Source organism: Toxorhynchites rutilus, chromosome 3 (assembly GCF_029784135.1).
Source record: "Toxorhynchites rutilus septentrionalis strain SRP chromosome 3, ASM2978413v1, whole genome shotgun sequence".
Taxonomy (NCBI): domain Eukaryota; kingdom Metazoa; phylum Arthropoda; class Insecta; order Diptera; family Culicidae; genus Toxorhynchites; species Toxorhynchites rutilus.
This window is the reverse complement of record NC_073746.1, coordinates 43,820,640-43,844,067: the sequence shown is the minus strand read 5'-3', so window position 1 is coordinate 43,844,067 and position 23,428 is coordinate 43,820,640. Positions and strand designations below refer to the sequence as shown.

The following is a 23,428-nucleotide window of genomic DNA, read 5'->3' as shown; positions in this document are numbered from 1 at the left end:
TATTACGCAGTCACGAATGTACAAACATAAAAACAACAGAGATGCTTCTGATAACCATTCACGTGTTGATCAATCTTACGTTGTTATCTCCCACTTTCCAGGATGTGCCGGCGTTCTCGTCGGTTACCCCTTCGACACGGTCAAAGTTCACCTGCAGACGCAAAACCACAGGAATCCACTGTACAAAGGTACCCTCGATTGCTTCCGCAAAATCATAGCCAAGGAGAGCGTTAGCGGTTTGTACCGGGGAATGTCCAGCCCAATGGCCGGTGTGGCGGCCGTCAATGCGATCGTATTTGGCATCTACGGAAACGTCCAGAGGAAGATGTCCGATCCCGAATCGTTGTACTCCCATTTCCTGGCGGGAAATGCCGCTGGTTTAGCACAGAGCTTCATTTGTTCACCTATGGAGCTGGTGAAGACGCGAATGCAGCTGCAGGAAAATCTGCCTGGAGAAGCAACCAAATTCAAAGGTCCGCTGCAATGCACGAGGCATATTTGGAGGGCAGAAGGATTTCGGGGGATTTTCCGAGGTCTCGGAATTACTGCTGCCCGTGATATGCCTGGATTTTCGAGCTACTTTGTGTCGTATGAACTAATGGTCCGATCGGTTAGTAATCCTTCGCCGTTTGTTATACTGATGGCTGGTGGTTTAGCGGGGACCATCTCGTGGTTGTTAACATTCCCCATCGATGTAATAAAATCAAGACTGCAAGCGGATGGAATGACTGGAAAACCGAAGTATAACGGTATTGTAGACTGCTTACGCAGAAGCCATGCAGAGGAAGGTTTGTCGTTTCTTTCACGTGGACTCGCATCAACACTCATGCGAGCGTTTCCAATGAATGCTGTGTGTTTCCTCATTGTTTCCTATGTTATGAAGTACTTTGACGAACCTAGCATAGCACTGGATCTGAGTCCTCCGGTAGAGCCCCTATTGATAGTACAACAACCTGCAGGAAAAATGGCACTGGCGAAACGTTGCCCTGAACCGTACGACAGCCAATCGAACAGCATAAGCATCCAGCAGAATACATTCCGATTTCTGAAGTTTCTCGGAGCATTCAGCGAAGCTGTATGTTGTGCTGAAATGGACGAACTCGCACATGATTTACATGGCCAGGAAAATGGCGGATATTACTACTCAAAACTGAACGAATACCTAAGAACGACGGACGACGACTACTGCCGCCGATTTCCCTTTGTAGACTAAAGCTAAGCTTTTTATGCATTTAAAACAAAACTCAGTGCTTTATTTGTTTTGTTGATTCAAAATAGAAAAATTATTTAATTGTTTTCAAAGTCCCACAAAAATCCACACAAAATCCGAAAGCCTAAACTTTTTACTTTAAATTCAGCAGAATTTTCACGAGATTAAATTTTTGTCCTGGGAAATCTACTATAAGGTTCTCCACAATCCCAACAATGCTTTCATTTATTTCCCGCTGTCTCTGCAGATCTGCCTGTATCAAAATCTCATTACGGAATTTCGGATGTTGATTAGCATTTGCGAAGGCCCTATAACGTCTAGCTCGATACTGATGACGAACGATATAATCCAAGTTCTGCAATAGAAAAGGGTTAAAGAAATACTCATGAAGATATCAACAACAGAACCCACCTCTTGCTTGAGCAATGTTGCTTGTTCCACCTCTGATTTTATCAGTTTCGTTTGAATCTTCTCTTCCTCTATGAGTTGCTTCTTGTTTTCAATCTCAGCCTGAAGCAACTTTTGTGCCGTATCGATTTCTATCAAGTTCTTTTCCGCAGTCGAAATCTCCCCAAATACAATCTTCAATTTATTCTTCAACTCATTGATCTTGTGCTGCATAGTTGAACGTGTCTTAAATTTGCTTCCATACACCTTCTCTCTGGCATTGACCGTGTCGAAAATATGCTCCCTATGATGCACGGTGTTCTCCAAATCGGCCACAAATTTTTCCTGCATTCGCTTCAACTGAGCGAAGCGTACCTGCATCCGGTGAATCTCTGCCTTCATTATTCCAATCTCACTGTTCTGGGCAGACTCCTCGTCCTTGAACTTCTTCGCCTCGGCGGACATCTTGTACTTTGTCTCCCAGGACAGTGCTTCGCGATGCTTCTCCAACACTTCATGTTTGCAATCGTCAATTTCTTTACCGAGATCCTGTAGATCTTGCTCTAGATTCAACACGGACATTTCCGCTTCCTTCAAACGCTCCGTTGTATGCTGATGGGATATCTCGCATTCCATCTCTTCCTTCTCGTGGACTTTTTTGGTTTTGAAGAGTTCCATGCTGACAGCGTCCAGACGACAATTCAGAGTCGAGAGCGAACGCACGATCTCACGGTTCTCGTTCAGAACTTCCTCCAGACGGGCTTCTATTTTGATCGCCTTTTGTTCCACCAACAGAAGCTCTATTATATAGAAAAGTTAAGAAGTTCATTCGGTATAATCATAAATTAATGGTCATTCGAGTTACTTCTTCTCGAGTAGTTGATCTCATTCAGCTGCTGGACGCGCTTCTCCGATAAATTAACCACACTGTTCTGCAATTTCAACCAGGATTCCTGTGATTCCTTAATTTTTACATCCAGCTCGTTGATATCATGCCGGACGTCAAGCAGCCTTAACTCATCGGGATTCAACTCGTGGCCTCCAGCTTGATTGATAAGGTGTTCCAGTTGGCGATTGAGGGCATCCAATTTGCGCAGTTTAGCCGATATTATTTCCTTGATCACTTTGATCTCCTCGTCGTATTTCCTTGCTTCCTCGTCCATCGAATCATGTTCTTTCTGTTAAGAAAAGTGTTAGTGATCAAAATTTAAAAAAAAAAAGTTTTTATACTTTAACATTTTGTACGTCCGCCTTTGACCTCTCCACAATTCCGCGCCATTTTTCCAGTTCCAACAAAACTATAGACAACTGATTCTCGGTGTCGGACATAGAAATCTCCAACTCTCTTCTTTTTTCCTGCGTTTCCCGTAATGTTCTCCCTTGTGATTCTCCTGCCTTATCGGTGGTTATCTGATCCTGCAGGAGCTCCAAAATTTGCTCCTCGAGCTCGAATTTTTTCTGATTTTGCTTATTCAAAGTTTGGCGAAGTGATTTCAGATGATTTTCGATCAGCAGCCCTTCCTGTTGGGCTTTCAACATGTCCGCCTCGGTCTGCTCCAGTATCAGTGCGTAATGATCCAGTTCACGTGTCAATTTATCGTCTTCCTCTTGCTCCTTGATCACTGGTAGAAATTATATTCATATGTTATTCAAGAATGGTGATTTGATGTTTAAAACTGGAAAATTATAAATAAATGAAATTCCAATTAAAAGCCTATATTCACGCAACCTTACCCAATGTGCGATAAAGATGTTGTGAAATAATAGCAGCAAATCACTCTCGCGTGTGGTTCGGTTTGACTACAACCGAAAGATGGGTGTTACTGTGTAGCAGCAAAAGTCTTTCTCAAGACTAAAATCGATCTCCTAAACAAATCCGAACAACTGTTCGCGGTCGAACGAGTCCGCTAACTTATTAACCGGTAGTCACGAGTTTTCGTATCGTATTTTCTAAAAAGAGGGGCTAAGTTCTGAACATGAAATTGGTCCTTCGAGAAGAAGGAGGATATACTGGATTATGTGACGTTGTTGGAGCACTACGCTTCCAATTACAACAAGGAGAAGCATCGAAAGAGACAAGTGGATGCTTAAGCTACGAAACTGGAGAAATTTGACGACGAGTTCCATAGTGTCGCTGTCAAGCTGGAGGCGCTTTCAACCGAGAATAATCCAATCAATCCGAAGGGTGACCGAAAAATAAAAATGACAATATATATCAATATATATAAATTGGTCAAGTCCATCAGTTCCATTTCCTCCAATCAGTTGGCGATTAGAGGACTTGTGCGTATTTCGTGATTCTTTTGAATCTGCTGTAAGTTCCCGAAGTGACATCGGTACTGAAGATTGTACTCGAAAAAAATGCTTTTAATGCTAGAAAAGCTTTTATTGCATGGGTAGAAAATTTGTGTAAAACTAATGTTCGTAACAATCTGTGATATTCTCGAGATTACTTCCAAGCAAGAAGTGCTTTGACAAAAAAATTATAAGAGCGCTCGTGGTAATTACAGGCCAGTTCCACAGGTGGATCGCGAAACAGTTGAGAATCGACCATTCGACCTTGTACCATGTGGTAAAATCGATCAAGGACGACCCAACGGCGAGCTGGCAGCGGAAGAAAAGCAAAGACGACCGACCTCGCAAAGGCAAGGATGATGACGGTTTACTTCAAGCGCAATCCGCTGGCTGCACTTCCTCCAGTCCCACGACGTTGACACTCTGTTTTGACCGGATCTGGCAAATTTGTTTATTTGGACTAGGCTGTAAGCCCGTTAGCCTTCTTAAAATTAAACATGAATACAGAAAACATAAAACATACAAACTTAAAACTTATGCATTCAGTTGGTCTCTAAGATATAATCTTAATCTTCTTCGAATTTCTTCTGATGTCATATTTACAGAAACAACATTTTGCAGCACGTTGAATTCACGCATAAATCTGGCTGTCGGTTCATGCTGGGTGTAATTTCTGTTCCTCAGGGGTGGGTCAAACATCCTCCGTCGACGAAGAGAAACGGGGCTTGTGTTAAAACGAATCCTGTCGTAGAGACGCTGGCTTTTGATCCGTCCGTTCAGTACACGTTGCAAAAAAATGGCATTGTGCCATTACGCGAAACCGGTGATGGAGTGGTACGAAGCCAACGATGTTGTTTTTGTGCCGAAAGAGGAAATCCACGAAACTCGTCAGAACTTCACCCAATAGAAACATTCTGGGCAATTATGAAGGGCAAGCTTCTGAAAGCAAGGAAGGTCTTCAAAAAAGTCAAGGATTTGAAGAAAGAGTGTGTGTGGACTCCAGAATGCATATTGACAGCACTGCCAGCTATAACTGTCTCGCCATACTCGTTCTTCCCACCTTTTATGTGTACTCCTTTTACAGCAACCCTCGAGCTCGGTCTGACAGCTCATATGAACACGACACACGGATAATATGCCTCTTCCTTGTTACGGCCAAGACGGGTCTATGGTACTAGGTGAGGCCGTTTCGTCACTAAGTTGGTTAGTGGAGCGGTATATGAAAACAGCACGGAAGAAAGTAGAAGGGGAATTATTTGCTTGTAGCGTGAAAGAGACAGACTGATCACGAGCGAGCTTCGACAATAGCGTATTGTGTTTTGTTTACAAACAAAACACAGTAGACTTCCAAGATGGCTGAAGAGTGGTTTTAGCAAGTTGGCCCACCTTAGTATATACTTCTAGGCGCCTTGGTTACTTACTGGTAGATGTGTTTGCGAGTCCCGGGACAAAGTAGCATACCCCACGGAGCCCGGTGATTCACACCAGTGGATGGAAGTGCGTTCAACCTAGGAGAAGAGGTTGAATAAATCAACTTTACAGAAATATAGCTAAGGCCTGTACTCGAAAAAAAAACGCACCAGGCAAAATTATTCGCCAAAAATTTGTTTCGAGTCGGATTTTCTTGAAACTTTCAGGGAATGAACTAATACATATGGGTTATGTTTCGGCATAATTACTTTATTCAATTTCCTTTCCATCGCCGGAAGCCCGCACCTTTCCCTTAAGACCCCTCAATACATTTTGTGCAATGATGGAACCAACCTTTTTGGTCACTTTCATCCATTCTTTCTTCAACTCCAGCTCGTTCTTAAACACCTTCAACGATTTTCAAACTTTGGATTTCATTATGACCCAAAATCTTTCCACCGGACGAATCTCTGGTGAACTTGGGGGGTTGGCGGTTTTTGATACAAAAACAACGTTATTGTCTCTGTACCAATTCAACGTCGATCGCGCGTAATGGCATGATGCGAGGTCCAGCCAAAATAGTGTCTCGTCACCGTGGGACTGCAGGAAGGGCAACAGACGCTTATGGAGGCATTCGGTGCGGTAAATTTCGCTGTTGATAACGGTTTACTAAGTTAACCTCATTGGCAGATGGCGTGCCAGAGCAAGTATTTTTTTTGGCGAATTTGTTCACTTTTTTTTCCTTACGTCTTCCGGAACATCAAACCGTGATTTGTCAATGTAGAACTCCAGCCCCAGTATCTGCTTTGCGTCTGCCTTGATGTAGGGTTCGTCATCCATAACCACACACATCGGTTTCGTTAACCACTCTCGATACAGCTTCCTTGCGCGAGATTCGGCCGCCGTGTTTTGTTGATCATGCCGGTTCGGTGCCTTCCGGACCTTGAATGCACGAGGCCCAGCTCGTTTCATGGTTTGCTGAACAAACCAGGCGGAACACTTTGCCTTTAGAGCCGAGTCACGAATCGAAAGGCTCGGATTACGCTTGAACCAATCCAACACCTTCCGGGTCTTCACAGGGTCAGCTGTCTTAGATTTTCTTCCACTTGCAGACCGCTGCTCGGTCATCTGGGACTCCTTAAACGATTTTACCACCCGAAACACAGTTGTATGGGTGATTCCCAGTTGTCTTCCGATTCATCTCATGGTCACAGTCGGATTTTCCATGACGGCGCGAAAAATTCTCTGGCGATTTTCTTCTTGTTTCGAAGACATCTCGATAACCACTAAACCGATTGTTATAAAAATTTGCACATGTAAATGATACACTGCAAACTAGTTATACTCAAGGCGCGTAGAAGTATATCCTAAGGTGGGCCAACTTGCTAAAACCATTCTTCAGCCATCTTGGAAGTCTACTGTGTTTTGTTTGTAAACAAAACACAATACGCTAGTGTCGAAGCTCGCTCCTGATCAGTCTGTTTCTTTCACGCTTCAAGGAAATAATTCCCCTTCTGCTTTCTTCCGGACTGTTTTCATATACCGCTCCCCTAACCAACTTAGTGACGAAACGGCCTCACCTAGTACCATAGACCCGTCTTGGTTATACCCAGATTTTCATCAATTTTTACTCACGGACAAATAAATTATAGACGGATAAAAATGGTGCAATTTTTTCGAGCACAGGCCTTAATATGGGAGATTCAAATACATCCGATTTAAGATGATTTTTGGTGATCATTTATGTCTGTTGCCTTTTTTTAGTACGGCATCAGCCTTGATATAATTCTCGGCGCCGCATTTTTCTTCCGTGTACTCCGATAGGGACCAATCTCTCTCGGTAATAATCTCCCCCTGCTCCAGAACATCGAATTTCTCTGGGTTGTTTCAGGTGAATGTGAACTGGAAGAACGTGACCACTATGATCCACGTAATTGTCAATTCAGCAAATCCCGCACAATCGACAAGTTTGTGAACAAGTTCTGGCAGATGGAAGAAGCCCAACATTCCACGGATTGGTTGCCGTCCGAACACTGCTGCGAGGAACATTTCCCGATAAACACCACGCAAATCTCCGATAGTCGCTCCGTCGTCTCTCTTGCTACATATGCGGGAAATCAGAATCGACGAACGTAACTACAAGCCCCGGTATTTTGATCCTCTGAGGTTGTTCCAGATCCTCACCGTTACCTAAATCACCAGTTGTTCCCCGTTTCTGGCAATCAGAGTACTGAAGAACCTCGATGATGATGAAGCGCACTGTTTTTCTCTAGCAGCTCCACTTCTTCGTCGCGGCTGTTATGTCGATTTTCTGCTGGCTGGATTAAACGACGAAGCGTCTCTCACCTCTACCTGCAAACAGCTTATCACCATGCTTGCTCCGGCAATGGATCTCCACCAGTCAGGCCGTTCTTGAAACTATACCACCGGAACTTAGAAAAGACCGCAACACTACTTCTTCTTCTGAAGGAGCATTGAACCACTGCGACCATTAGTTTGATCTATTATGGTGAAACACTGCTTGATCTAGACAACGAAGCATCGGTCACAACGTTAGGTTTCCCAGCGCAAGGGAAACTGCCACTGACTTACTCTCATTCAAACAACCAAAATGGAAAAGGAGTTCCACACTGAGCAAAGGAACGATATTGTCACAGATAAGCTGCTTGTTCGATCCACTAGGTCTTATTGGACCAACTATTTCGAAGACGAACATCTTGCTAAAATGATGCAATTAATGCAACACTCAATTCTGATCATGGTTTGTCCGATGCGTTGACATTCATTTGTCCACATGAATACTATGGCAGTCGCTTGGTGCGCAGCAGTTTGTTTATTATCAACGAACATAGACAGTTACCAGGTATGCTACGAGTATAAAGGTCCTCGCGGAAGTATTAGTAAATAGCGTGCAATTTGTGAAAAATTTTAGACAAAATTTTAGTTCACTTCGTCTCCGAGTTCAATTTTGTGTAAAAACATACAGAAAAACGGGATCATATCAACACAGTTCAAAAGTTTTTCAGAGTTTCTGAACACAACACTGCACTCTATTTTATATGTGTGAGTAATTTTCGTGAACGGTACAAAAGTGTGGCTCACCTGTAGCATTTGCAAACCCAAACTCATTTTGATTATAGGTGATTTTTACGAAGAAAAATCGATTTGCCTTTACTAATTCCATGAAAACACCCAAAATCGGACAAACCAACATTATTTACCATACCATTCTGTATTTTATTTTAGTGACTTTCAACTCATTTGGCTGGTTCGTCACTTTGCTTCTATTTTTGGAAGAATTTTGGTAGTGAGAATTGAACTCGTGACCATTAGCGTGAGAGGTATGGATGTTACCACTACGCCAGATCGCCTCCGCTTACCATATCATTGAACGGTGAATTTCCCTGAATGCTGAGAAGAGGCCTGTCTCAATCGAGATTCCATCCCCAACGGAGACATTATACAATTCCTCCATCAGTGACTGATGAATTCCCCCGAATTCCATTGGCGGTCGGAATGTTTTAAACTTGTAAATAATAAATAAATAAAATTCCAAATAATGACCAATAATTACGCAACCGCACCAAGTGTTCGCTGCTGTGAAACAATAGCAATAAATCACAGTAGTATACTGTGCATAGCAATACAGAAAAGAATTGAAGTGAATCTTGTTGCGTGTGGTTCAGTTTTTCTACAACCGAAAGACTGGTGTTGCTGGTGTTACCAACATTTCCCCCAAAAAAGTCTTTCTCAAGGCTAAATTCGATCTCCTCAAAACGTCCATGTAAGAGACGAATGAACTCTCAGAGTTTAAAGTATCTATAATTCAAAACCTGAACCTGAACCTCAACAAATATTCGCGGTCGAATAAATCCGCTAACTTTTTAACCTATAACCACGAATTTTCGTATCGTATTTTCGAAGAAGATAAAGTGCTAAACAGCTGATTTACCTTGTTTCTCCAAAGCATTAATATCCCCCTGGATCCTTGATTTAAACCCAGAAAGCTTCTCGTTCTGTTCCATCTCTTTAGCGGCGGCCTTCTTCGTGATATCAGTCTTGCTTTTGATCACTTTGTGTTCCTCGTAAACGCTTCTACAAAAGAAACAAAAAATAGACAACAATAGGCAAATCAGGCAAAGCAATAAACAAATCCACGTACTCCAAATCATCTTTAGTTTTCGACAGCACTTTGTCTCTCTGCTGAATGGCCACGATTACCTCTCCCCAGGCCTGGAACAGTCGCTTGTGTTCGTGTTGCAACGCCTCCAGGTCGGAATTTGCATCCGCTAGACTTTTATTAATCGTTTCGGTAACGCCTTCCTGCTCCTTGATTTGCTCTTCAATCCCCTCCAGCTCCCGTTCCTTTCTGCGAACTTCCGCATCCAAGTTGAACACCAGCAGATCCACCTGGCGTTTTTCCTCTGCCGCCACGAGCTGATCTTTCGCGTCTTTGCTGGCAACTCGCTTGGCGATTGCAATTTCGTCCTTGATTTCCTTGTCCCATTTGGAAAATTCGCTCTCCAACACGGTCAAGTTATCAAGTTCTTGAATGTGTTCGTTGTAGATTTTCTTGAAATCCTTCAATTTGCAATTTTGCTCGTCATACTCCTGCTTGTACGCAGCAACCTTCTGCTCTTCCGCTTGTCTTCGTTCCGAAACTTCCATGATCTCCTTGCCATAAATATCGAGCAGCTCCTTCTGGCTGTCGATTTCCTCCTGCAGATCGTACAGTCGGGAACCAACCTCTTCGGACTCCTTCTCATTTTCCTCCAGACGATGGTCCAACTCAGCGATTTCCTCCTCCAACTGGTTTTGGACGCGAAGCAGATGAGCCTTCAGTGCCTGCTGGAATCTCTCTAGCAGGGGATGGTCCTTCTCCAGAACACCCGATTGGTCCACAATCGATTGATTGAATTCGTCCGCCTGGACGCTGATTGAAATGGGATTCTCGTCAGGATGCATGATTTTTTTTTCGCAAGATAGAATAGTTTGATGAACCGGCGGTGAAAATACGAGCTGGCTTCTGTAGTCAACAGCTATGCCGTTGTTATGGTTATCCTTTCCATTCGAGGAATTGATCATACAAATTCAGCTGCCATGGTTGCGCCACATTCGAGAGGCGCAAAAATAAGCACCCGCTTCGGCGCAACATGTGACACAGCGCGCGCCAGATTTGAAAATTGAGTACCGAATCGAGAGTCGCTCAGATAGGGGACGAATTGAGTGCCTGAGTTGGCGTGGTTTCGTCGATTCGACTCAGCTGGTGAGCACCAAAACATAAACAAAAGTTTGCTGGCCCATCAGTAATTGAGATTTTTTCCTGAAACAAAACGGAAAGGATGCGCTTCTAATCCTTTAAAAATAAGTGGTGATGGATTACAACATAAGCAGATTGTGCAGAGTGTGCCTGGAGGAGGGTGTTTTCACCTCCATTTTCAGCACGGAGCTTGTGGCAATGGCACCCGCTGACATGCTGACGATGTGCGCCAACATAAAAGCAAGTTTTTTCAGGCGTAGCTCCAATTGGCGAAAGTAACTGTGGACATTTTAGGTATCGAAAAACGATGGATTGCCGACCACTATATGTAACAATTGCATGTACCGGCTGGGAGTGGCGTTTCACCTGAAGCAGCAGTGTGAGAATTCGGATTTGAGACTGCGACAATACATCGGTTTGATGACCGGAGTATACAGTAGTTCATTGGAGAAAGAAACCATGACCGACGAATCTTGGTTACTTTCATTGAAGAAATCGGATGAAATGGATCGTAAGGTGATAAAAAAGTAGGAATCACAAAGGTGATAAATTAGAAATATGTTATAGAGATTTAATTCTTAAAGGAAATCCAGTGGCAGAAACAGATATAAACCGAAACCACCTGAGGACCGTAAGAAGCGCGGTCCGAAGCCTACGCCAAAGATACCACAAACATGCTATCAGTGCCATAAAACCTTCAAATGTGCAGCCCAATTGCAGATGCATTTGAGGTGAGCTGAAAAAAAAACATTTCTGTATCTTCATTCATTTTTCGTTTAATTATTCAGAACACACAGTGGCGAGAAGCCATTCTCTTGCAGTTATTGTTCGAGGCGATTTGCTCAGAAACATAATCTATCAATTCACATCCGTACGCACACAGGTAAGTTCCGTGTAAAACAGTTCAAAACACTTGATCTTAGCTGTATCTGTTCTCAGGAGAACGTCCCTACCAGTGTGAAATCTGCAGCAAGCAATTCTCCGCCCTCGGTAACTTCCAGGCCCACAAAAAGATTCACTCCAACCAGCGAGACCACATATGCCCCTCGTGCAACAAGGCATTCATAACGTCGGGTGATCTCACCCGCCACATGGTTTCCCACTCCGGCATCAAAAACTATCACTGTGATATTTGCGCCAAAAGTTTCAGCCGGAACCGAGACATGGTTACGCACAAGAAGAAAATCCATCTGAACGATCGATCTACCGAGAACAACTACAAATGCCTTGAATGCCATAAAATCTTTGCCACGCCGGATAGTTTGAATCTCCACGTGCGTATCCACAATTCCATGCAGTCCACAACACTAATGCCGCCACCGCCGTCTGCTCCATCACAACCGCAGCCACAAATTCAGCAACCAATTGCGATCGCGCCTCATCACAGCCTGGGCACCACTCCCCTGGGAGTCGGCCTCGGAATGTTGCCCCACACGCATACCCAAACCAGCTATCACACCCAGATGCATCCGGCGCAAAGGCTTCATCCGTACTGAGAAAACACAGGGATAGAAGGATGCGTTTCGGATAGAATAAAACATCTTTTTTTTTGTGTGACAAAACAATTCAACGAGTTTAGTTTCTTTCGTAACAATTGATCTATCTTACGCACTATCTGAACTAGAACAACGTGATAACTATGCTTTACTACATTATATATAGAACTGTCTGGAATTAAAGCACTTTTGTAACGCATGTTGCGGGGTGGAAATGTGTGTGTTTGAGAAAACTTCCCTTTTCCTTCTGTACCGTCAGAAGTTTTTGTTTTTCGTGAACTCCTTTGTGCTAATAACGCTTTGCTCATTAAATGTGCTAATTTTGGTTTTGTTACGTATCTAAGATAGTTTTCTTTCTTATGGAACGCCCGGCATACAAATTCATTCGTTGTAATACGCGATGCTTCCAAATCGATAGGATCGGTGGAATTACTTACATGGTCTAGATAGTAAGAACTATAAAATACTGAATAACATATTATTCTATCTAAAAGTGACGTTGCGAACGGTAATCATACTAGGTGTATTGGATTTTAACATATCTTTCTAACAATCATATTACGTAGTACAGAATACGCTACGTATAATCTTGTATTTATAAACTGAACTCATGTTCCCTTCGATCCATTGAATACATACGAAAGCGGGTTATGTTTCCTAAACTATCTGACAATCATATTCATTTCCAAAAGGATCTCACTGTAGCCAAACTATTCCTAAAATCAATCCCTGAATAAATTCGAGAAAATTTCGAGTCCAATGCCAATGTCAATTGAGAAAGTGTCACTTCACTAGAAGAATATTCGCGGACTGTACTCGGGCCTCTTAAAACGTCCGTAACTTTTCAACGATTCCCAAAATTTAACTATGATCCTCACGACGTCCTCAAATCTTTTTCGTGAACCGAAATCGGTTGTTTGAATGATTCCGTACACTACTCATCGTAGAAAAACTACATTTGAAGGTATTGTGGGTTTTCGGATGCTGATATCGTCAAAGAAATACAATTCTTCAAACGAACAACTGCCCGGAGAATCAATTTGCGAGAAGATCATCGTAATTTGAAAAATAGTTTATAATCCTGTTTGTTGTTTATTTGTACATGATGCGCTGAATAAAATTAATAATCCACATTCAAAATGTATAAACATCTTAACAAAAATGATCATTCTCCAAGAGAGTGCGTTATTTTTATTCATGTTCACTAACACGTTGAGCCCAGCGTTGGTCCCTAGGGGCCGACGTTGAGCTATTTGGTAGGAAAGTGCTGTCTGCCTGAGGCTGACAATTACAAAATAGTTAAATAAAAATATACAGCTATTCCATGCCAAACCGATATAGTTCTTCTCCGATTTTCGTGAAATTTGGTAGTTTTGTTCTTTATCGCAAAACATTAGACCCATATTTTTTTTTATTTTTTCATTAGGGTGACCATTTCCATTTAAAAGTTGTCCGAAAAATCAACTTTTTTCTCTTTTTTTTCAAAAATTCATGACTTTTGAACTACTGTGCCGATTTAGACAATCGATATATCAAATTAAAGCTACACTTGTCGAAAATTCTGATTCGGTTTTTGTTATTAGTGATTGTATTCGTTTTTTCATTGTTTTCATAATCTCGGGACAAAGGGCTCTATATTTTTTTATATTTTTTTCTGAAAAGCTGAGCATTTTTCACATAACATATTTCGGAACCAGAGAGGAGTTTTTTCGTTTTTGAGTTATGATTTTTAAAAGTTAACCGATGGTTCAAAAATAATTATTTTTTCTATTTTTTCCAACACAAAAAATTATAACTTTTTATCTACATGACCGATTGGGATGATCGAAACATAAAATGAAAGCCAATTAGGTAGCCTTTTTTGAAAAATTTTAGACTTGCGAAAAAAAATGGATTTTGATTTCGAAACTATTGATTGTATTATTGTATTAGATTTTTATAGCTTACATGGTTCTGGGGCCAAGGATGCTATATTCTTTTATATTTTTTCTTGAAGGCTGAGGCTTTTTTACAGAACGTATTCAAAAATCAGAGATGTGTTATTTTTTCGTTTTTACGTTATGATTTTTCAAAGTTAACATGTTTTCAGTTTTCGCTCAATATTTCTATGCGACTAGATAATTTGACAAATGGCAAATTTGTTATTTAAACAAAATAGCTAATTCCGAGACCATGAAAACAATAAAAAACGAATACAATCAATAAGAACGAGAACTGAATTAGAATTTTCGGCAAATGTAGTAATTTTTCAAAAACTACCAGGCACTTGGCTTTAAATTGTCGATTAAAATGTCGATCATCTGAATTGGTCCAGTAGTTCAGAAGTTAAGAATTTTTGAAAAAAGTCATTTTTGGGAAAAAGAGGAAAAAGTTGATTTTTCGGACAATTCGTAAAATGGAAATGGTCACCCTAATGAAAAAATACAGGTCTAATGCTTTGCGATAAAAAACAAAACTACAACTTTTCACAAAACCCAGAAAACCACTATATCGTTTTGGCTGTATATACGGTTTGTTTTCGGATGTTTTACAAAATGTGACTACTTTCTAGTCGAATTGCTGTCTATTTTCTATTTATACAATAACTATCTTTGGGAACTGGCGACACTGAAAGCGCAGCAAAAAAAAATCGGTGTTTAACGTGTTAACAGTGCACATTATTGACGAGTGTAGCCTACAGATTCTCACTTCGAGTCGAATTCGATTTCTGGGCGTGACCGTTGAATCAGTTTTATGCACCATTAACGGAAGTAGGCCGTATTATTAGGTTCATTATCCTGTCAAAACGTATGTAGTTAACTGCCAATTCCGCTTCAGGAACGACTCTCACGCTTTCGCAGAGTAGACGAAGGCTTTCCAGAAAGTAGCAGACGTTTTTTGATATTGCGGCAGTGGCCGGGCTAGAGTTGGCATGTTGGTGTGTTGCTACGCCCAGTACACAATATCCGTATCTTTCATACTTTTCTCATTGTGACTAGTTAAAATGTGCGCTGTAATAGAAAATCCCCACACTTCAAAGTACCGTTCATGCTTACTAAACGTAGGAATCTTTGGACAGCAAGATGGCGGTTCTATCCCCGCCCACTGTCGTGTTTGTCAAAATCATTTTCTTTTATCAAAACTCTACGAAGATAGAGCTGATTACATGATTCCTAGCTCGAAGTAACTAAAGCTTTATACTCGAAATGAAAATCCTTATGCATCTCATCGGTGGATTCCATCGACCGTCGTTGTATCTTTGCAAATAAACGAAACAATGGTGGCGGCAGGAGAAATGAGTTAACAGATCAATTTTGCGATCAGTTAATTTTTTGATTTACAGGCTGGGGAAAAAGTTATGCATTATTTTCTCGGTAGCTGGCTTTAGTGATCACTATCTCGCGTAATATCGATCATACAATTTCAAGTTTAGGCCATCAGGACAACACAGGACCACACAATTCCGAGAGCTTAATTGGGATGTGTCAATGCATCCACTGTATAGTCCGGACCTGGATTCAAGCGATTACCACTTCTCGCATTGCAAAATTTCCAGAATTATAAGAAATTGGGTTCAAGAGAAGATTGCAAAAATCTATTGCTAAAGTATTTCGCAAATAAAGACCAAGACTTCTATGATAGAAACATTATGAAGCTACTTTTAAAATGACAACAAATTTTACAACAAAACGGTGCATATTTGACCCAAATCGGACGATCCGAAGCACATTAAAAATAGTTTTGAATTTCACCGGCATTTACAATGTTTTCGTTTGTTCAATAATGTTTGTACAGTGTTTGAGTTTAATGTGTCAAAAAATGTCTTTAAAAATAGGACGAGAGTTTTATTAGGTTAGGATGAAGGTTTAAGTGGGTTTATATGGAATATTCCAGTACACGAGTTTCATTGAAATGTTTTATTTGGTAGACTGGAGAAACTTCTGTCACTTTTTCTCGGTATAATCAGTCATGTCAGATGTGAAGACATATTTTTATTTTGAGAAAAACAACAAACATTTTAAAAATTGAACAATGACTCTTTCTCAGTGCCAAAATATTGAAATCATAACAAAGAGGATTTATTTTCATACATATTTCGGTTTCATCGACATTTTTTCTACCAGTATATGGTTTCACCCAGCCGGGTGACGTCTTTAGAGAACCCCCATTGAACTGACAGGAGCCAACATATCGGGTATCCCACTGACATTTTCCCCTTGTTTTCATATGAATTGGGTATCCCACTGACAGTTCTGCTTGAGATTTTGCTAACGATCCTAGCATCAATCATAGCACCCGGCTGGTTTCACCACTCAGACGTTTTGTTATTATGGATTTATTGGGGTCAATGTTTGTTCACCTAAGCAACGATTTATCAAGAAAATTTTAAAATCGATATGTATGTATTTCTAATAAAGCAGTAGTAGTGAATTATTCTTTTTCATTCAAAATGATGTGAAGGCACTTCATGATGTGGTAATATACAGTAGAACCCTGATTTTCCACGAGTGGATGATCCGCGGTGCGGATTACTCCCGAAAGTAAGTTCCATAGTACGTGTAGTAAGTGACCATTTCCGTTTTAGGGTGGTTCGAAAAAAATCAAAAATTCATAACTACAAAAAAACATAAAAACAAAAAGAACACATCTCTAATTTTCAGATATTTTATGTAAGAAGCTTTCTAGAAAGAATACAAAAAAAAAGTATAGAGCCCTTGGTCCCGAGGGCTCCATAAAAAACCATAACAAACTAATACAATCAATAATAACGGAAACAAAAAAATAAATTTTCTGCAACTTCAAAAGTTATAAATTTTTGAAAAAAGATATTGTAGGAAAAAAGGGAACAAAGTGGTTTGTTGGACCACTATAAAACGGAAATGGTCACTCTAACGGAAAAAAAGGACGGGTCTAATTATTTTGGATAAAGAACAAATCTACCACTTTTCACGAAAATCTGAGAACTACTATATCGGTTTGGCATGGAATGGCTGAGTAAATCTATAGCCCCTTCCGAAATTTGTCACTGAGTGGTAGGTACATGTTTTTTTGTTTTGCTCATGGCTTTCACATTATCTGACCACAGGTTTTTACGACATTACAGATGGATAGTTTAATGATTTATTTATTGATAAAACATAGTTTTAATGCGGAAATATATTTTTTAGTCCTTTACTGCTTTATCCGCGATTTTCGTGATTCGTGTCGACCTAGCCCGACTATTTCGCGGATAATCGGGATTCTACTGTATTCAAAACAGTCATCTGGATATGAGTTCAATGTTTACATTTGATTGTATTGTTTGGAAAAGACCCAAATTCTGAAGATAAAAGCAGAACAAAAAAATATCGAAGCTTCAGATCAACTAGGTGAACAAACACATCAACACAAACTACAGACGACTCGACTGATTCATCAGCGAGCGCGGCCGAACGGTCGAGTCAGACGAGCTACGCGTCTGTTTTTATTCGAGCTCAGCTTCTGGAATATGGAAACAAAAGAGAAGAGCGCTCGTCTTCTGGAATAGGGCCCATAGTAAAATAGATCTAACGAGCAAAATTCTTAGCGACTCAATTTCTTTAATAGTGTCCATTGTCTTGTTTTAACATATAGCAAAAGATTTCAATTTATAACAAAGCATGTTTTGGTACTTACGTACTAACGCCACCGCAGCAGAAGTGCAATAAAGAGGATCTTTGTTTTTCACACGCGCAAGCAGTTATCTGTTGGGCATGATCGGAAAACTATCGAAAATAAAATAAACGCAACGGAAATAACCGCAAAGAAAATTGCTCACGCCGCTCTTCTTTAGCTGGCCGTGAACGGGGAAATTTATAGTATGAAGTGCCTGTCGGAAGTTGCGTCGTCCATCAAGAAAAACCATAAGGACGAAGACGCGATGTTCTGGCCGGATCTGGCGTAGGCCTACTACTCGAAGCGATCGTTAGAGGAGATGGAGCGGCTGGTACCCAAATCGGTGAACTCGCCCAACGTCTCCCAGCTGAGTCCCATCGAGAATTTCTAGGCAAAACTGAAGCGTAAGATCTACTCTAAAAAATTTTGTCGTGAAAACTGAGAAGGAATTGATGAAAAAGACGAAGAAAGAATTCAAAAACATGCCTACACGCATGTTTTCGTCCGCCATGGCGAATGTTCAGGTTAACTGCCGGAAGGCCGCTCGCAAGGACGTAGATTTTTTTTGCAAGTAAGGTTATATAATTACATTCCATGGAAAATTAATCAAACTCAACTATCTGTCTTAGTTTTTTTTATCAATATAAAAAAGTCCATTTTTTTAATGCAAACGTTATAGATGCCTCACGTAAAAAGCGCAAAGTTTATAATGATTTTTTTTTCGTAATGGAATTTATTCTGCGGATTATCCTTTACTTAGGCTCGGACGGCATATGTTTGTCTGGTAGCTGCGGTGGCGTTAAAACGTAAGTCAACAACATAGGTTTGAAGAGCTTTGAACAAGTCGACTTTTGTGCCTATAAAGTACGATTTGTGGTCAGTATTGATTTCCTACAACCATTGAAAGCAAACTGTTGCACAATCGCATCGGTTGCTTGTCGAAGCTTACGGTGCAAATGCTCTTGAAAAATCGCAGTGCTTTGAGTGATTAGAAAAAAATTAAATCGTGATTTGGACGTGGGAAACGAAGTGCGTGGAAAACCCCCGGGAAAGCTCGAGGAAAGTAAAACACTTTTGGAAGAAGATAACACTCAAACACAACAACAATTCGCGGTTCAATTGAATGCAGTCTTCGGAAAGCAGCGCGGTGCTGATGTGCAACTTTTTGTTTTACACCCAGTTGAACTCTCACTCCTTGCGCACACCTGCGCCCGGACGAATCAACGCGCACCGAAACAAAGTTGAAATGTTTTGTTTTCAACACCGTTCGCTTTAAAGTTCGAACATCCTTTCTGCACCGTTTCCTTACACAATTGTAAACCGCGCTCAAATCTTGTTTGTCTGCTTTGCTTTCTCTGTTGAGGCGGTGCGTATGGTGGCGCGCTGTTGTTTTTATGCTTAGCTTAGAACGAGCGAAGACAAGACAGGCGCTAGAATTTTATATGTGCGTGTGTATAGAATGAGGCTTGCACCGCACAAGTGAGAAAGGATGTTTGGTATCTGCATTCTGCACCGTGCTGATTTTGGGTTCACTTGTTCCGGATTTCGGTGCGCTTCGTATCAAGAGAGTATACGAGTTTTCTTTGAGCGCGCTGATGAAAATTGAGCTCGAGCTCAACGCAGCGCATGTTTTCTGAAGACTGATTGAATGTGACTCAATAAGTCATCTCCAAATGTTTGAAGGCCATGGGAAAGATCAAAAAGATCGATAATGGGTTCCACATGGGCTGATCGAAATACAGCTGGAAATCCGACAAATCACATGTGAAATGCTGCTCGCCAGGTACAAAAGGAAGTCATTCCTACATTTGATTGTGACTGGTTATGAAAAGTGAATTTATTTCGAGAGTCCTAAGCAGTGCGGTGAAAATTCAGTCTCAATCGAAAAAATTCGACGAAAATAACAAAGAATACTATTCGTCACCAAAGAAAGCATTGCTCGATCGCTTGAATTTGGTTAACCTTGTCAACTGAGATCCGAAAGGGTTCATTGTCGAACGAACGCTGTTTCTTCTCATTTGAATGCGATGAACGCATTTGGCCGAACGAAAACAAATAATTCATTCTCATAATCTCGGCTTTCCGCATTGAAGTATGATTTCGGTCATATAAGCGGGGCATACACAGAGCAGGCGATGGGAGAGCATTTTATAATGCCTCTTGGTCATGTATTAGCATCACGCTCCCACAGTAATGCGAGGAGCGTAAGAATGAAAGAAATAAAAAAATCACTCTCGCCAGTTGTTCCTCTGTTTTTTTCAGAAAACATACCAATTCAACGTCGGATGTCAATTGAGTGTCGGTCACTAGTTCAATTGATAGGGACAAACGGAAATCACAAATAACAGCATGACAAGCGGCTTGAATGAAGGTATGGTTTTTCATTAGAATGGAAGGGATACAGTGAGAAGAGATCCGTATGAGTGAAACATGCCCGTACATCAAAGTAGCCGGTTATCCGGCGATATTGGTTAGAAGAGAAGTGATGTCAACTGATAGCTGATGGTATTTGTCGTTCGAATTCAAAAGAGTGAATTGATTTTTTTCAGCACTGGTCCTAAGAGTCGAAAGTCGAAGTCCAAGAGAATGATCAACATCGGTTGCACGGCCAAATCGCTTTAGACGTAAGACAACGGTGGTTGGATCAGATGAGTTTGATCTACTATGAGCTACCGAAACTTGGCAATAATCTGGGGAATAACTTGATGAATGGTTTACTTCTGAAGAGGAACATTTCTTTTGGCGTGACATCCACAAATTGTCAAAAAAATGGGAAAAATGTATAGATTATAAACACTTTTAATAAAGTAGAGTTTTCCATTTGAATACAATATACATGAGTTTTTTTTTTAAGAAAAATTTCATTTCTTTGTACAAGGTAAAAATACTCTGTGAAAATGTGGAACGGTGCATAATACTTAAATATGCTTATGATTGTACTGATTCGAATCAAATTGAAGATATGTAGATTATACTCGTCAATAATGTGGATAAAATCGGTACAACTGTGTAACAGGCTTAACATTGTTTTGTAAAAGCTATGAGACGCTCGGAAAACCGATAGAAAACGAGCCAAATCGATTACGCTCGGTCATCGAAGCCAAAAGAAATTACATTGATTATTAGTCGTTTGTTATGATTTGCATAAACAATAATCTAAGTCCGTGAATCTGTGACATATTGAGGATGGATTACTCTTAGTATCCATCACTTAATGTACAAGCTATAAAAATCACCAATTTAGAGCGTCTAGTAGATTGTTGTTAGCAAAACTAATCAACAAATCAAAATGAACTGTGATGCATATACCAGTAAATTGAAATAAAACACAGACAAACGGTTGCTATGAATTTGGCACCATTCGAAAGGCAGTTCTTTGCCATTTTCATCTGAATATGCTTTCCAGCATATGGTCTCGAAAAAGCGCTATCGAGAAATCCAATTTAGTCCCACAAAAATAGTTAAACGATATTGAATTGCACGATCTTGGAGGTGAATTCGATTCAACAAAACTCGTTGGAATGGTCTTTCTGACCGGATTTGTTTTCTGATACGAGGGATTATAAAAAAAATGTGTACGATAGTAGTTATTTACTACATTTACCATTTTCCGAATAGTGGCTTGCAATGTGTAATCTTCAAACATGGTTTGTGAAATATCAAAAAAATTCTTATCACAACGTACGAGAGCTTTTCGTGAAATATGCCTAAATGTACGCTACTAGATCTGAATAATCAACTCTATCCTCAAAGTCGAATAATATTCCGTTCTGGAGAACAAAACCTGCATGAAAAACGTCATTCCTAAACGTTCACCGCGGAAAATATTTTATGGGGTTACAAGACTATCCAGCATGATACCTGAATCAAGTCGCTGGAACTCATTGAAAATGACAAGACGAACATATGAAGGCTGAAATGGATACCCAATGAAAACATCGGACAAAAAAATTGCTGCGCGAGAAAGAATTCTAAATGGATTCAACTCAATTCGATGAAAGTCAAATCCTCCAGAATTGCATGTTTTGTGTGTCCTAGAATAGGTGTCGTCATTTTCCATTGGCATTTTATATTATCATAGTAATTTCCACAGAAAAAGGGTAATTGTCAATTTTCCAAAATTTTGTTTAGCTGCTATTGCATTTTGCCTTAATGACACCTATTCTGAGATATACTAATATTTATTTTATGATTCAATTTTCTATTATCCTGACTACATACAGATCAATCTGTAAAAGTATAATTAAATGACTCGTTTTCGAAGTCATAGTATTCAACTATACATTCCATCCATAACGATTGTTTTACCTATTTTGATTTTGACTAGAATTAAATTACCACTTTCAACAAAAGTGTTAGTGCGCGTTTTTCTTTGGACTGTTTGCTATGAAACGGTGTGAATTGCACAAAAAATTAAAATAAATAAACTACTTCCCATCTACAAGATCACATGTACTAATCAGGTCCAGAATTGCAATCCCTTTTGTACATTTTGATCAGCAACGGATAGTGTATATTTTCGTCATAACCCTCCGTTTTGATGAGCTCCAAGTGCTTGGCCCATATTTCCTGGTTGTAGCAATGTAGCAAATCGTAGTCAAAACCTCTAGCGACGCATTCATCGAGAAACTGGGTCAGGGTTTGTCCCCGCCGAGGTGCGGTGATGAGAGCAACTCCGTTGTCGGCAAGCAGCAGCCATATTGTATCGATAAGGTGAGAACGAGATTCATCAAAGAAGAGACAATCCGCAGATAGAATAAACTGATACCGGGATCGATCGGGATGGCACAGATTCTGCTCGCTGTTGACCGTCTCCCATTTCAGGACGGATGTTTTGATGGTACAATTAAACTTGTTCAAGATGAGTGACTTCCTTACATTTTCCACCGACAGTTCATTTCCGTCCGTCACATGAACGAAGGCTGGATTTCCATATTTTGCCAATACGAGTCCCGCAAGACACGTCATTCCGCCGCCCAGTTCAAGCACATTAGCATTCTCGAAAAGGTTCAATCTTGACAACATATAGTGTGCCAATGCTTCCTCCGAAGGCCACACACAAATGTTTCCAGTATTGTTGAATCCCATCAGCTCGGATGCCGTCCAGGGTCTTTCACCGATCAGTCGTATTTTCAACCGATATCGATCGGCCAACCTGTAAACGTATATATTTTCATCTTTTTCATCGTACGCGCGATCGATCTCAATAAGGTTGAATTTCAAAATCTGATCATCTTCACTTGAGTCGTGCCGCAATGCCTTTGCCAACAATTTCCACCGGCGCCGTGCGTTTATAGTCTTACTTTCGAATTCGGCCCGCGCGACACTGTCGATTTGATACCTATTTTTATCCGAACTACCGTCCCGATCATCTTCGCAATCGCCATGACGCTCCGCAGCCGTTATCGTCATCAGATCAATCGCCGAACCAGACGTGTTATTGTCGTCGTACTGCGATTTAATTAAATTACTGCGATCGTCTGACGTTGACATCACCTGTTGCCGAACGTTCGCTATCCCCACGGCAGACAAATTTTCGTCATGCTGCTGAATGCTAGATCCACACACTCGTCGAGCAGATGGATTGTGTCAGCAAACGCTCAGCATCTTGTCTTGTACCGTCTTGTATGTTCGCCGTTTGAACTTTTGATTTCGTTTGTTTTTTTCCTTCTGCTCAGGTCCAATTAAAAATCCCGCTCAGATTTACGTATGATGTGGTCCTCGTTTCATTTGTAACATCCAGGTACACGCTAGTTC

The 23,428-nt window shown here is 40.7% G+C and overlaps 4 protein-coding genes across 6 annotated transcripts in view; 2 read left to right on the top strand and 2 right to left on the bottom strand.

Annotated features, from left to right (window-relative positions):
• The window catches only part of LOC129774838 (mitochondrial basic amino acids transporter), a 9,789-nt gene extending 8,493 nt beyond the window's left edge, over nt 1–1,296 (top strand). The window contains exon 3 of the mRNA XM_055778850.1: nt 102–1,296. Coding sequence (XP_055634825.1) covers nt 102–1,213 — 1,112 coding nt within the window. The 3' untranslated portion in view covers nt 1,214–1,296. The remainder of the gene's footprint in view (nt 1–101) is intronic.
• Nucleotides 1,256–10,337, bottom strand: LOC129774836 (coiled-coil domain-containing protein 40). The gene is made up of 6 exons (XM_055778848.1): nt 9,465–10,337; nt 9,255–9,397; nt 2,828–3,219; nt 2,463–2,775; nt 1,622–2,397; nt 1,256–1,565 (listed from the first exon to the last, which is right to left on the bottom strand). Exons 1-6 carry the CDS (start codon nt 10,265–10,267, stop codon nt 1,344–1,346), a joined length of 2,649 nt encoding a protein of 882 aa, XP_055634823.1. The 5' UTR covers nt 10,268–10,337; the 3' UTR covers nt 1,256–1,343.
• Nucleotides 1,408–12,269, top strand: LOC129774837 (zinc finger protein 551-like). Its single transcript, XM_055778849.1, has 5 exons — nt 1,408–10,802; nt 10,857–11,089; nt 11,147–11,293; nt 11,351–11,445; nt 11,502–12,269. The coding sequence occupies exons 1-5, from the start codon at nt 10,677–10,679 to the stop codon at nt 12,056–12,058; spliced, it is 1,158 nt and encodes a 385-aa protein (XP_055634824.1). The 5' UTR covers nt 1,408–10,676; the 3' UTR covers nt 12,059–12,269.
• Nucleotides 12,123–23,428, bottom strand: part of LOC129774839 (calmodulin-lysine N-methyltransferase) — a 64,425-nt gene continuing 53,119 nt past the window's right edge. For all 3 annotated transcript variants that reach the window (XM_055778852.1, XM_055778851.1, XM_055778853.1), the window contains one exon: nt 12,123–23,428. In XM_055778852.1, coding sequence (XP_055634827.1) covers nt 22,127–23,164 — 1,038 coding nt within the window. In that variant the 5' untranslated portion in view covers nt 23,165–23,428 and the 3' untranslated portion in view covers nt 12,123–22,126.